Raw genomic sequence first — 13,650 nt, 5'->3', positions numbered from 1 at the left:
TCAAGGCTATGACCCAATGCTTAAGGAGCCTTTCTATGTATTCCTGTGAGGACTTCAACTATAGGCCTCGGCGCTAAGAGGAGACCGAGGCTACCTTAGGCTCCTCGTTCTTAACTCTACACGATTCGTATAGTGGGGAGCACTATAGCTATATGCTATCCTTCTCCTGTCTCGTCCTTACCGCGATAGCCTAGTATTTGGCTCACTATTCTTAGTCCTGCACGATTTGTGTCGAGGGAGGAACAGTGGTTATGAGGAGTCTCTCTCCTCTGATTCATGACAACAGAGCATCAGACGTGGAAGAGATGTTGAATCAGTCTCAGCCTTGTGCAAGTCACGAGGGTTGTGATGACTAAGCAGATCTTGCAATCGCCTCCACGCAGGCAGTTGCAGTCGGAGTTACAGTCGCAGTTGCCTCTCCACTGTGCTCCGCCCAAAGCCAGCCAACCTCAACCTCGTCTTGGTGCCATGCCACCATCATACATCCAAGGATCTTTGCCTTCTCTCCATGCCTCGCTCAGAATGCAGTGCGGCTTCCTAGGCGGGCCAACTCTTTCCAATTGCCAGGTTTGATGGAAGTCTACCTGTATTGCAATGTCAGGGCGCACCATCGGTGGAGGTCGAGTCATTGGAAGCGGTAGATCACTTGGACCACCCCCTCCACCGCCAAAGTCCTCCTCCCCTTTGCCTACTCATGTTCTCTCTCCCTCGCCCTCGAACCTCTCTCTAGACACTACCGTCAGTGGTGCCTCGACACCTCCATCTTCGGATCCTCAGGATATCGCCTCAAGAGTTTCTCTCGACAATGGAGGCTCTCATCTTACCCACGCAGCGGCTGCTGCAGGCGGCCGTCTAGTCTGTCCTATTTGCAATGAGGAGATGGTCACATTGCTACAATTGAATCGACATTTGGACGATGCTCACAAGGAAATCGAAGAGGAGCAACAGGATGAAGTCAAAGACTGGTTCAAACAACAAATGGTCAAGGCCAAGAAGTTCCAACCCCTCGCCGTCCTGAACCAGAAATTAAAAGGCCTCGAGGTCTTCGAGTCCAACCATGATATCGCTCGGAGTACCACCCCTACTCCTCGGAACCATTCTTCCACCAGAGAGGTACAGGATGTGAGGGTTTCAAGTACGCCTCCGCCTCCGCCAGCCAAACCAGCCGTCCCAGTTATCGACCCCGATGACATTATTCAAAAAGACCATTGGCAACGGAGAACAGGATTTGACTCTTGCTCTGACCCCACATGTGAAAAAAGGCTGGGAAGTACCACTACTGGTATTGTCAATTGCCGTAGTTGTGGCAAGCTGTTCTGCGATGAACATACAATGTACCAAATGAAGTTGTCTAGATCGGCTCAACATGAACCTGTGCGAGGTTTGTGGTACCGAGTATGCGAGACTTGCTACAAGAGTCGAGAAGGCTACAATGACCGCCATGGTCTAGAGCGAGATCGGCTAAGTGCCTTCAACACTATTCGCCAGGCCAGGACTGCTGAACGTCAAAGGGAGGTCTCAAGGTTGGAGAAGAGATTGACGCGACTGACACAATTGCTGGCAAATCCGCCAGAAGAAGTTCCTCAACAACTCAACAAAAGATGGTCACTATCATGGGGTCAGAATGACCCTAGAAAGGCTCTGGAACAGACCATTGTGGCCTGGCAAAATGATGTGGATGTTCCTCGTTGTCCCTACTGCCAACAGGACTTTAGCCAGTACACTTTTCGTCGACACCACTGTCGAACATGTGGAAAGGTGGTCTGTGGAGACCCAGCCACTGCATGTTCGATCTTGTTGCCTCTGACCGTCGAAAACAGTATGTACTCAGTTCCCATCTTTTTTCTGTTTTCTCCTCGCTGATGTTCACCACAGCTAACATACATGGTTCCCCAACAGAAAAATCCCCTACCGAGACCATCGCACTTGATATAAGACTATGCAAAGATTGCAATCACACCATATTCTCTCATCGCGACTTTCAAGCAACCTTGGCATCCTCTTCAGTCGCAGCTTTCACCCGGTCATATGGTAACCTTCTGCAATTTGAAAGAGGCATTCGACTGCTACTGCCGAAATTTCAGAAACTCCTTCAGGCTCTCCAAGATCCCGATCGTCCGCCGACCTCGTCACAACTAGCTGACGCTTCTCGAACACGGAAACGTCTCATGGATTCATTCACACAGTACGACACTGCTGCCCGTCGTATCCGCGATATGCCCAGCACCTCACCAACACAACTCAAACTCCAGAAGGCCATTTATCAAAATGCATCTCAATTCCTCCATCTCCACATGCTCCCGCTCAAGACACTACCTAAAATACTCAAACACGCCACACCACATGGCGCTCATGCAATAGGACCAAAGATTGATTCTGCCAACCCACGCTCTGCCCTTGCAGTCCTCAATCCGAGCCACATTCGACATGACAGTTCCTCCAACCTGTCAGTGGCATCGTTTAGCTCAAGCCGTGTCTCGGAACTGGAGGCAGAGGAGAAGTCGTTACGAGAGCGACTCATCGTCCTCGAAGAGCAGAAGTTTATGGTTCAAGAAATGATTGCTGATGCTAACAAACGGAGGAAGTTCGATGAAGTTGCTGCACTAGCAGGGAATGTGGAGGACTTGAGCACCGAGATCGACAGCGTGCAGAAGTTGGTGGACAATCTGAAAAGCGAATTTGAAGGTGTGTATGCCTCTGGAGGGGGCTTAGGAAGCGGTGTGAACAGTCCTCAGCGTCTACCCAGCGACGTGGGTCCTCGAGCGGCCGGCAAGATGAAGATTGTTGACAATGGTTGATCAATCCACTTGATCGAGAGGGTATCCGTCATACCCTGTTGAGCAGCCACCTATAAAGTTTGGCATACTGATGTTCCATCCATTGGCAAGTACCGGGAGGCGACATATTTGCTCACTTGGAATCGTGGCAAAGTATGCCGCAGCAGATCCGAACATTACGACAAAAACAGCATTCACGGACTGTGAGCACCGGCAATGACTGTTGGGAATGAACCCTATTCAAAGACTAGGAGAGATAGAATCCATAGGCGTCACAACAAGGAATAAATCATGAAGAGGCGGTCATATGGCGGACCTTATGCAATATGTGGTATCTCAGGTATTTAGAAGCATCAATCACGAATCCCATTATCGTAATGAATATATATATCGTAACCTCATCAAAGCTTCAGTTCCCGCAAGTATTACGTCAACATCTCGTCTTTCCTTCACTCTGCATTCTGTCTACCAGCTTCCCTTAACATTTCTCTCAAAAGGGTATAGTTAGCCTTCCGAACCATGTTGTTTTCATCATAAATATCATCAGACTCATGAGGATCATGGCCCAAGTCGTCTCGATCATGCTCACACATCTCCATCGCCTTGGCCGAGAACTTCAATCGTCCTTCACTGGATATAGCGTAGGCAGCTGACATTATGCGAGAGAGACGCATTGGCGGAATAGGAGGTGGAGCGACACTTTCGTCTGCTGCCTCCTTCGATTCTTTTTCAGACATATTCTCCTGTAAGTCAGGTCTGCGATTCTCTTTCCCGACATCGTCGTGACTCTTGTTCTCAGTCGTCATAGCCTTCTGAGTCAGCGGTAATTTCAACCCCGTTCGATTCTCGATCCATGCCGCCACGACAGCCATGATTTTCCTTTCGTTGCCATCACCATCACCATCAGAATCTTCCCTCCTATTCTGATTCTGATTCTCATTCAAAGCAATCAACAAAGTCTCACTCGGAAGCTCAACATCCAAACTCTTGAGTTTCGGCGCCACAGGCGGAGCGAATGAAATCGTCATACGTAGAGTCCCGAAGATGGATTTGAAGTTGGCGCTTCTCGGTGTTGCATGTAGACTGTTGTCTCCTGAGTCGTCGCCGCCGTCGTATGCATGTCTTGTGAGTTCCTGGTATGTCGATGACATATATGTTTCGAGTGTATGTTGTAAGAATTGAGCGGATGGTTTCAGGGGTGTGATACATGTTTCGGGGATGGAGAATGTTGTGTCGAGATAGGTGGTTAGGGATTTGTAGGTTGAGGGGTTGCATTTGGCGAGGAGGAGGATGGCGTTGGTGTTGGTGACTGATTGGGCTTCTTGGATATGGCTTCCAGTTCGATTTCGTGGGGATGATCTCGTTGTTCGAGCTTTTTTCGTCGTTGAAGGAGAATCTAGTGGAGAGGTTGTTGTGTTTGTTGTCGTTAAGAGCACGAATCGATAAGTCGTCTTGTCGTAGATCATATTAATGACCACCCCCGTAAGATATTCACCCGTTGAGTCATTATCATCATCATCAGCATCGTGATATACATCCCCTCGCAAAAGTCCGCCACCACCACCACCATATTTCCGCTTCTGACCTGTCCTAGCAGAGGAACTTGGCTCTTGTTGCTGTCTCGGTTTCTTTCGCGTCGCTCCAATATCTGATTCCAAAGTCAAAGAAGACGTCATCGAACGGAGACGCGACCAAGTACACATCCTCAACCCACCAATCTTATCCTTCTCTTCTTGTTCTTCATATCGTGGTCGTTTACGAGCAAGAGATTGGCGGAATGCATAGGTATGTTTTTCGAGGATTTCTGTGTCAGAAACTGTGTTTGTCAATGGTGTTGATGATGGTAGTGATGGGTTGAGGAGGGTGAGTAATCCGTTGGTGGGGGAGGAGATGGTATAGAGATTCCAGGATGTGTCGTAAAGAAGATTGTCCATGGTGATGGCGGATGTGGATGTGGAGGTTGAGTTTATTGTCGGTCGTTGAGCATGGTGAGTTTCAACTTTTCCTGGGAATTTGTTGATGCAATTGATGTTGAGGATATGATAGTTTGCAACATCAGCGAGACGCGGCGCGGCGCGTGAGGGGAGATTGGGATGGGAGAATCTTTTGGCGCGTAAGCACGTGACTTGGCTTCAAAATGATGTCGATCGAGTTCGTTCTTCAGTACAAACGATGGAAGAAGGGAATCAACCAAGCGTCTGACCACTACTCACGCCCTTCCATTGACACTATCTATGACTCAACAGCACAAAATCTAAATTCTATCTCATACATACGACACAGCCGCATAATATCACTCATAAATGGTTGCCGTGGACCGAGGCAAGTGGCTTACGGTTCTTTTGTCTCAAGGCTTACGGACCCTTGGACCAGGTGCTTACGGACCCCGCATAATCGGATCCCCCTGTCGTAATCCCTCCGACTTTTGCAGCCTTGTCATAATTTTGGGTGTCTTTGGAGATGGGAAATATGATGGTTCGATGGTTTGACCAATTTATTGCTATTGATTGTTATGCCGAGATGACGCTATGTCATGTCTTGCTTATGTTGGAACGGCCGAAAGATGGATGGGTCAGAGGTATATATATGCGGGTGATGTCCCAGTGGATTGAGGAAATAGATCAGATCAGATCAGAACAACAGAATAAGAGAGGCAACTTCAAAGAAAAGATTGTCTACTATTTATACTACTTTATCCTCTCAAGTACAAAACAAAACCAATTCATCACCATCAATATGTCTACCTCTCAAACCCACGACGCCAGCACCCTCCGCGCCAATATCCCTGACAGCATCCCTCCCGACGTCCCCATCGTCATGGTCAACTTGCTACGCTACCACAAACAAGCCCAATATCCAGCTGACTCTGCCTGGGCCAAGGATTCCATCTCCGGTATCGAAGCATATCAAAATCGTTACGTGCCTACATTCCGCAAATTAGCCACTGAAGCAGGTGGATTCGAAATCGTGTATCTGGGTATTCCGCAGGCGACACTCGTTGGCGCAGTGGGATTCAAGGACGAGGGTGTTGACGTGGATAATTGGGATACGGTGGGAATAATCAAGTATCCCAGTATTGAGGTATTTAAGCGGATGGTGGAATCCGATGTGTATAAGGAGGCGGCGTTGCCGCATAGGAATGCAGGGATTGCGGATTGGAGATTGTGGGTGACGACGGAGAGACAGATTTGATATCAACCTTGAGTTGCAATGGTATCAAGAGGTCGGGATGACCCTTCTTGGGACCATAAGATGATTTGATCATTGAAATCATAGAGTTGGAATTGTCACTGTCTTTTACTGGAAATAGCACAAGAAATCTTGATTTGATATTCTGTTCATCATCATAATACATCTATGTGATAGTCATGAATCATTCTAATATATCATTTCGCATCATGGCGGCATTCCGCATTGTCACATGTGCTCGTCCCAGGAAAAGCTCAAACAGAAAACAGCAGATCAAAACAGAGCAGCGTTGAATGCAAGTTTGTGAAAAAGAAGCTCATTTCCGAAGTCTCCTTACGATTGGTCTGATCAGTCGATTGTCGGCTTGATACGCAGCAGAATTTGAAGCCTCTGCCTCATCAACCTCAATGAGAGAATTTCCATCCTGAGATGGGTGTGTGACAGGTAACCCACCGGGACGAGGAATGCTACCGTGGAGTGAGGACCAGGCAAAGGCTTCGGAATAGCTTTGGCATAGAAATGATAAAGGCTGATTGTCATCGCTCCAATCTTGGTGAGTGTCCTGCTCGGGCAGACTGTTCAGACTCTGTGAGCTGTTTTGACGACTTCCAGTGTGGTGAAGAAGAGGAGGCGATAGATGGGATTTCTGGTTTGGAGGAGTAGTGGGGTTGGCTACGAAAACACGGCCATCTGGAACGGTGACTTGCTCGATTGCTGGCTTGCGCAGCTCGAGATAGGCGAGAAAATTGGCAGTTGAGATGGCGCCATGCGTCCGTAGGGAAAGAACGTCTAGTCCTGCGGTGCCCAAAACCGAACCGCTATTTTTGGAATTGGGGAGGATCTCAAAGAGATTATCCAGCCAGTAGAAATCCTCAACACTTTTCAGCTTGAGACTGGCACAGTGCTCCAGGATCAAAACGGTCAATCTGGCGATTCGCGGGACATCTCGATTATGATTTTGAGAATTGTAGTAGAGTCCTAGCCACTCGACAAATTCTTGATCAACTCCTGTGACATTGCGAAAAGCCAACTGCTTCAGATTTGGGTTGTTCTGAATCCACCGCCTGAGTTGAACCGAGGTGATGCCTACCCTTGCGAGAGTCAGGCTCTCCAAATTTCGAAGGGAGAGATTTGCGGCATGGTCGGCGCCAAGACCGGCGAGTGAGTTCCAGATGGGACTCCCTTTGAGAAAGACTGATGAAGCCCAGTAGTGGGCGGGTAAGCAAGTGTCATGGATGTATGGATGGAAAAAGTTGAGGTTCAAGTGACGCAGATGTGGAAGAGAAGTGGCGAGTATTCTCGTAAGGGCTGGAGAGGACAAATGATAGAGGTGAAGGGTCAAAGTTTGGAGACTTGATAGAGCAGGAGTCGAGAGGACTTTGCAAGCAAGAGCGTTTTGAAGAGTAAAAAGTTGATCTCGATAATCGGCTGGACTGATATTCAGGTCATTGGATCTTTTTGCATTCTTTGACAACTCAGCAGCAGGGGATTGGATCTTTGAAGTCACAATGACCTGATCCAAGGCGCATGATTGGCCGACCGAGTCGGAGATGTCCAAGTCGTCGAGAGATAGAGAATTCAAGAAAGCCAAGACGCCATAGATACGCCGAGGAAGAACAGCGAGGTGTAGTGTGTGGAGGGCGGAGGTGGATATGCGATGATAACGCTTGGAGGCCTGAGAAAAGGACAGCAGCGAAGAAATAGGAAGGTATTCAAGGATTTGATGGAGGATCTCTGGAGGAAGTGAAGCCAACGAAAGAGGACGAGAGGACGGATCCATGTCCTGGCGTGTCTGGGTCATCAAGACATGGAGAATATGAGATACAGAGAGCTTATAGAAACCAAGAAGTGGAAGAAGGATGGATTATCAATACTCAAGTGGGCAAGGGAGGTGGGTAGCGGCAAGAAGCGGTTCAAAAGTGAAACTCAAAACACGACGAGAATGCGAGGGGGGTGTGGACAGGGTGTGGGAGATGAGAGCGAGAAGAGGAGGAGTTTAGGGCAGCATTGGGCATGGTGGCATGGTGGCTCTCGCAGATGACATGAAGCACATCATGGACCTGTCTCCAAACCTTGTAATGAGCTAGGGTGTTGTGGATTCTGGAGTAACCGTATAGCGGATTTCGAGGACAATAGAAATGCACTCGTGGGTGATGATTATTTGATGGGAGGAGCACGAGGAAGAAGCAGGGGAGAAAGTGAGGACCCAAACTGCTGGGACCAACATGGTTGAGGTCCACTTTCGCAGGATGCAGAGAGTGACCAGGGTGTCCTTGGATCGATGGATCCATAGGTCGAGCTGATGGTTGGACATGGCTGATGAACTAGGGACGGGCGGAGAGGAAAACGTGCCCAGGGTTGACGGCACAAGGAACCGAGCCGTGTCCGCGCAAGACGATTGGAGAATGTAGTCGAACAATAGTTGAACACATGCTGTAAAGAAAGACTTTATAAATTCAAGTAGAGGAGTATGTAGGAAACCATGCAGGTTAGAGAGGAGGTAGAATTCTGGATAGAGAGAACTACAGACTGTACCTGCACTCACATTCAACTATAGGGGAAGAAATTCGAATGAAAAATAAAAGCCGAGTCGAGAAAGAGCGGCAGATACGGCAGATGCGGCAGAAAGGGACGCGGAAATTAAGACAAAAAGACAAACTTTGTAGCAGTTGAGATAATCGGATTTATTGCGATGCGAAGAGAATCAAATTCAAGTGCCGGGCAAAGCGAGACCGCCACTCGCCCACTGCATGCATGACATGAGAATGACACCAGAGACTTGGGTCGCTTAGAGAGTCACCCGCTATGGGGCCGATGGCCATGGGGGCTGATGGGTAAAAGAATAGTTAGAGTGTGGGCCGAGGCAGCTGATTCAGGCCTGGGCTTGGCGATTCTGGAGCCTAGAGCATTAAAAGCCTGGAAGTCGGTTAGGCACACCTAAGTGCCTAGGTCAGGTAGTCACCTAACCACCGACCCGAGGGCCTGTCACCCACTTACGAGTATAAACAGATCATCCACGCCAATTAGGCTAAGAAATTCCAACCACTTGTAACTGTACGCTATAAACATCCGGCTTCAGCCCCAACTGTCACTTCTTGATCTTGACTCGAGTCATGTGCAGTACATAAACACACTGAAGCACGTGTAAATGTTGATATGCAAAGACCCGTCACAGCTTGTCCATTGTTCATCTGCCCAATCCAATGCTGATGCACCCATGTCCAAATGATGCCACTGTCAGCACATGTTCACCTGATCTAGATCATTGTCACACGCCGGTCAAACAAAAGACAGGATATCTACAACAATCTCCGTCCATAAGTGAAGAGTGACGACGAGAGTAACGCCACAATCACCCCGTGCCTACCGTCGATCCCCCAGAATCGCTCTTTCCTCCAGATCCAATGCATTCATAGGTACTTTTGGCAGGCACGCCTTTCCCCAATCCAGCAAGTGCCCCTGTCAAAATGTCCAAAGCTTCATCTCCTCTCAACTCCCCCGTGACTCCATCTTCATCTTTGACCATCTTCTTCTCTCCCTTTGCCAATTTCCCTATCCATGTGCCTCGACCCTCGGAATTGTTCATGTCACCTGTGTGCACCTCTATCCGGCTATCGCCAAGATACCACGAAAGTTATTGACATTGTCCCCTTTTGGTGAGTCCTAAAATACGTGTGTGCTACAGTCTTTTGGCCAATTGTCCCACATCCAGACCAAGCATATCGGACACCATCATCTTCCAATCCCATTCACAAATCCAACCAGATGTCTTCCACTTCAGGCGGCTGACTCGTCCATGCAGGCACTCTCTCGTTACACCCAATTTCAGCCTCGCTACCCATGCTACCATCGCCCCTTGCAAACCCTTGTCCCTTGATCTGAATCACCCTTGCACATCCTTCTGCCACCTGCTTGAGTTGTCGCTTTCGTGCAGCTGTCACCCGGCTCAAGTGGGCTCGCCATGCTCGTTGGATCGTCATCACCGCTCTCCCTGTCTGGGATGGTCCAAGCAATCTCGAGCTCAGAAAGGCCAATGCTGCGATCACAAAGTCACGATCAAACACGTGCCCACCCTGGGCCAATGTCTCGGTCTGCGAAAATAAGCGTCCAAATTCATCGCTGCATCCGAGACGTTTCAGCCGATCCGAGAGCTTCATCGTGGCAGACCCCTTGCCATTGCTCGCCAAGTGTGGCTCGTACTCATCCACGATGGCTTGAAAGACCCGTCCGTCAGCAAAGCTCGTCGTCAGATTCACGACCGAGATACCCCTGCTGCTGCCGATCGCTTGTGCCCAAATTTGGAGCATAATCTTGTATCTTGCGTACCCTTCTTCCTCGTCCAACTGGTCCAAGAGTTCCCCATCGACCTTTACATTTTCCGTTCGACACAATCGCTTGATCTCTCTCTCCACGTCTTTCCAGTTCACTAGGCCACCCAGACCCCATTTACTGGTGAGCCCCCAAAGCAGCCTGACTGTCTTCTCGCGGAATCCGTCAACCAGGTCACCTGCTTTGATATCGTGTACAAGGTCACTCACTCCCTTGACTCCCTGCAAGGCGCTAAGTGCAATTTGCACATTGTACAACTTGGTTGCTCGTCCAACGCATGGAAATTTGAGGTGCTGGGACAAGGGCCAGTCGCGTTGACCTTCGGTCAAAGATAACGACTCTCCAGAAGGTAAGACAACCGTTGTCGTCGAGTTCGGGTCCTGGCGATGTTCATCAAGTCGTGACGCAGACGGATACAATAAAATCTCCACCAATCTTGTCAGCCGTACACCATCTCTCAGATCAACTGCAATATTGTCAATTGGGTACACGTATTCTTCGAGCGGGTACTGAGAGTGGTGCACAGCAAAGCTAATGTGGCTGAGCGCTCGCAATGGATCTCCTGCACTGGGGTTCAGCATCTGGAATAAGGCTATCACAACCTCAGATGACGTCTTGTAGGGAGAGGCGCTTTGAAATAAGCAGCCGCTGAAAAGCTGTGATTCGCGTGACTTGATAGAGTCAAGGACATTGATCAACATCAAGCTGCGGAGAATGGTTCGATGGTAAGACCAAGAGTTGTTGTCGCTCGAGTTTACTTCTGGTCGGCCGTCCTCGTTTCGTATGAGAAAGGTCTCGATGAACCGCTGCAGTATTCTTCTCTGGGCCTTTTCACCGTCGTTGCTGCTCCTCCGCGACGAAGATGAATCCCGACTAGTACGGATACAGCGTCGCCCTATCACCACTTCTAGTCCCGCTCGTAAACAGCTCAGGTCATAAGTATCGAGCCACAAGTCGTTAAACGCCCTGCGTCTTCCCAGATCCGAGTACAGTCTTGACGAAGATTTTAGATTCTCGGATGACACACTGAGTGCACCATATAACAAAGCCCCTTGAAGTCGCTTGTACAAGGTTGCGTTCTCCACATCTCCATACATGTCGAGAAGTCGAATTCTGAGCATCTCTTCGTCACATGTTCCAGCTTCGGGCGAAGACGCTCCAAACAGGTTGTTGATCAACTGCGTTATGGCGATTTCCTGATGTCCTAACCAGTTGTCTTCGTATAACGATGGCGTGACAATGTCTTCGGCCAGGAGCGGATATTCGTCAAAGGTTATCTCTTGCTTGATCGTTGGCATCACAAATCTTGTTGGAACTGGAGGTTTCTTCTGGTTGGGTTCGTGGTTGACTTGCTCAGATATCCGCGGCGGACTCTGCTTTGGCCTCATGGCATTCTGTGCTGTGACGGGTCGGAGGCCTGAGTTCCATATCGGCTTCGATCTCACTTTCGATCTGCCGTTATCTGCCGTCGTCTCGTTTGTGGAGCTGGCTGTAGAGCCATAGCATCTGGAAATTGTCGAAGCGTTTGGGTTATGCATGAATCGACCATGGTCCCTGGACGGGGCTGAAATGTCCATAATGGGCTTCTCAACAGTTGTTCGTTTTATGATCGAGCATCTTCTGCTATCTCTGGCTTCAGTCTTGCAGCCGAGTCCCGGAGGGACATTCTCTTTCCCATCACCTTGGCCAATCTTGTCCGCCGTCTGCACAGGTGCCTGAAGAGGCGCACTGATTGCATTCAGAGGACCTCTCTTTGGCGAAAGACCCATTGGGGAGGCACGTGGGCCTCTGCTTCTCTCGCCAGTCTGTCTCTCTTCGCGCATTGACGCATTTTTCGCAATATCAGCTGCGACAATTGACCGCCTTAATGCCTTGACTCGGGGTTGTGGTACAACGTCAACAGATTCGTCGAGACGGTCCATCGCAACGTTGATCAGCCCTCGTTTAGGTGACCCAGGCAACATCGATCGTCTTGGACCTCTCTTCTTGATCATCTGCGCCGCAATTCCAGTAAAGTTACATTCACTCTGGGTATTTTTGGCAAGGTCTCTCGTGTCGAGATCCTTTATCGGCGAGAAGATGCCCATGTACATGGAAGGCATGGTGGTGTCATCGTTGGGGATATATATGGTACCTCTTCGCGCTGGTTTCAGAATCGTCGATATATTGGTCATCGCAGTAGTCTCGTCCTCTGGAATACCCGGGATAAGGTCAGTATGGTGTTGAGACATTGTATTGCTGACAGGCCTCCTAGGCAACCGCGCAAGACCATCATTTGGCAAAGAAAAATTACTCTTCACTTCCGTCTCTCCTGACGGAAAACCATGTCCCACTGCAAAAGTCGTCGCAAAGGTCACTCCCTTGACCGGCCTGATCGGCCGCTGAGGTGGTTTGGAAATCAGATCACGTCGACCATCATTCCGAACCGGCCCATGAACATTTCTGTTGTTGTGCTGTGATTCGAGATCAGCTTGTTCCGCCGTCGTATCTTCGAATATGGGAATCCCAGAACCAACACCACCTCCCACACGCTGCCGAGTTGGTCTCTGTGTATTCTGTATCGGTCTCCTCGGCTTTACACCCGTTAAGGAATTTCTGAATGCGCTGGTGAATTCAATGTTTGCTGTTGAATCGCCATCACCGTTAATACTGGCAATACTCTGGATTGAATCTCGTCTCCAATTGTGGCTGTGGCTCTGGGGTCCGGATACTGGACATGGTGTATGTGAGGGAAGGACTGTTCGGTACATTATTGTCGATTCGATGGGAATGGGCGATGGAGTCTTGTTCAGTGGATGGGTGCATGAATAGATGTTCAAATCGAATCTTGTAGAGGCATTGAAAAACGCATGGAGGATAGGATAGGACAGGACAGGACAGGTTAGGGCGTATGTTGGGAGGGTTTGGTCGATACTTGCTCCGAGGACACGACGATGAAGTCAATGTCGACGTCTGTTGTCTTGCGTGGTATGGTATGGTATGGTGTGGTTTGAGGTAAGTTTTTGGGTATGTGCGTGGTGTTAAAAACGTCAATCTATTGCACCTTCACCGGTATTCGCTGCTCCGATGCATTCACTGCTTGGGTCGTATGTACGGAGTATGTATGCGTTATTATTACGTCGGATCGACCCAGACTCCAACGGAAAGTTTCATGGTAGTACTCCGTAGAGAGAGAGAGAGAAAGAGAGATGGTGCCCGTTTGTGATAGCCGTTGTCAGGGCAACGCTCAAAAAGTCGCTTGGTTCGATTGGTTCGGAGCGTTTGGAAGTGACAGTGACAGTTGGTCTTGGCGTTGGGGGTGGAAGAATCGCGGCAACACGTCAAGGCATGAATGATTTTCAAGATTCCATCAGAT

The 13,650-nt window shown here is 49.2% G+C and overlaps 4 protein-coding genes across 5 annotated transcripts; 1 reads left to right on the top strand and 3 right to left on the bottom strand.

The window, feature by feature from the left end:
• The first annotated feature begins 431 nt into the window (after positions 1-431).
• Positions 432-3,159, top strand: PV10_01732. 2 transcript variants are annotated; one of them, XM_016365965.1, is made up of 2 exons: positions 432-1,819; positions 1,900-3,159. In XM_016365965.1, the coding sequence occupies exons 1-2, from the start codon at positions 595-597 to the stop codon at positions 2,796-2,798; spliced, it is 2,124 nt and encodes a 707-aa protein (XP_016229614.1). In that variant the 5' UTR covers positions 432-594; the 3' UTR covers positions 2,799-3,159. The 2 variants fall into 2 exon arrangements, with proteins under 2 accessions (XP_016229614.1, XP_016229613.1); XM_016365964.1 differs by having other exon boundaries at positions 1,876-3,159.
• Positions 3,160-3,179: 20 nt separating this feature from the next.
• On the bottom strand, positions 3,180-4,798 carry PV10_01731 (uncharacterized protein). The gene has a single exon (XM_016365963.1). The coding sequence runs from the start codon at positions 4,709-4,711 to the stop codon at positions 3,227-3,229; it is 1,485 nt and encodes a 494-aa protein (XP_016229612.1). The 5' UTR covers positions 4,712-4,798; the 3' UTR covers positions 3,180-3,226.
• A 1,291-nt stretch (positions 4,799-6,089) lies between these two features.
• On the bottom strand, positions 6,090-7,787 carry PV10_01730 (uncharacterized protein). The gene has a single exon (XM_016365962.1). It carries the CDS (start codon positions 7,765-7,767, stop codon positions 6,283-6,285), a length of 1,485 nt encoding a protein of 494 aa, XP_016229611.1. The 5' UTR covers positions 7,768-7,787; the 3' UTR covers positions 6,090-6,282.
• A 1,570-nt stretch (positions 7,788-9,357) lies between these two features.
• On the bottom strand, positions 9,358-13,649 carry PV10_01729 (uncharacterized protein). The gene has a single exon (XM_016365961.1). The coding sequence runs from the start codon at positions 13,043-13,045 to the stop codon at positions 9,716-9,718; it is 3,330 nt and encodes a 1,109-aa protein (XP_016229610.1). The 5' UTR covers positions 13,046-13,649; the 3' UTR covers positions 9,358-9,715.
• Between the last annotated feature and the right edge of the window lies 1 nt (position 13,650).

Source organism: Exophiala mesophila, assembly GCF_000836275.1.
Source record: "Exophiala mesophila strain CBS 40295 unplaced genomic scaffold supercont1.1, whole genome shotgun sequence".
NCBI classification, from domain to species: domain Eukaryota; kingdom Fungi; phylum Ascomycota; class Eurotiomycetes; order Chaetothyriales; family Herpotrichiellaceae; genus Exophiala; species Exophiala mesophila.
Note: the sequence above shows the minus strand (reverse complement) of the source record. Positions and strands in the feature narration are given on the sequence as shown.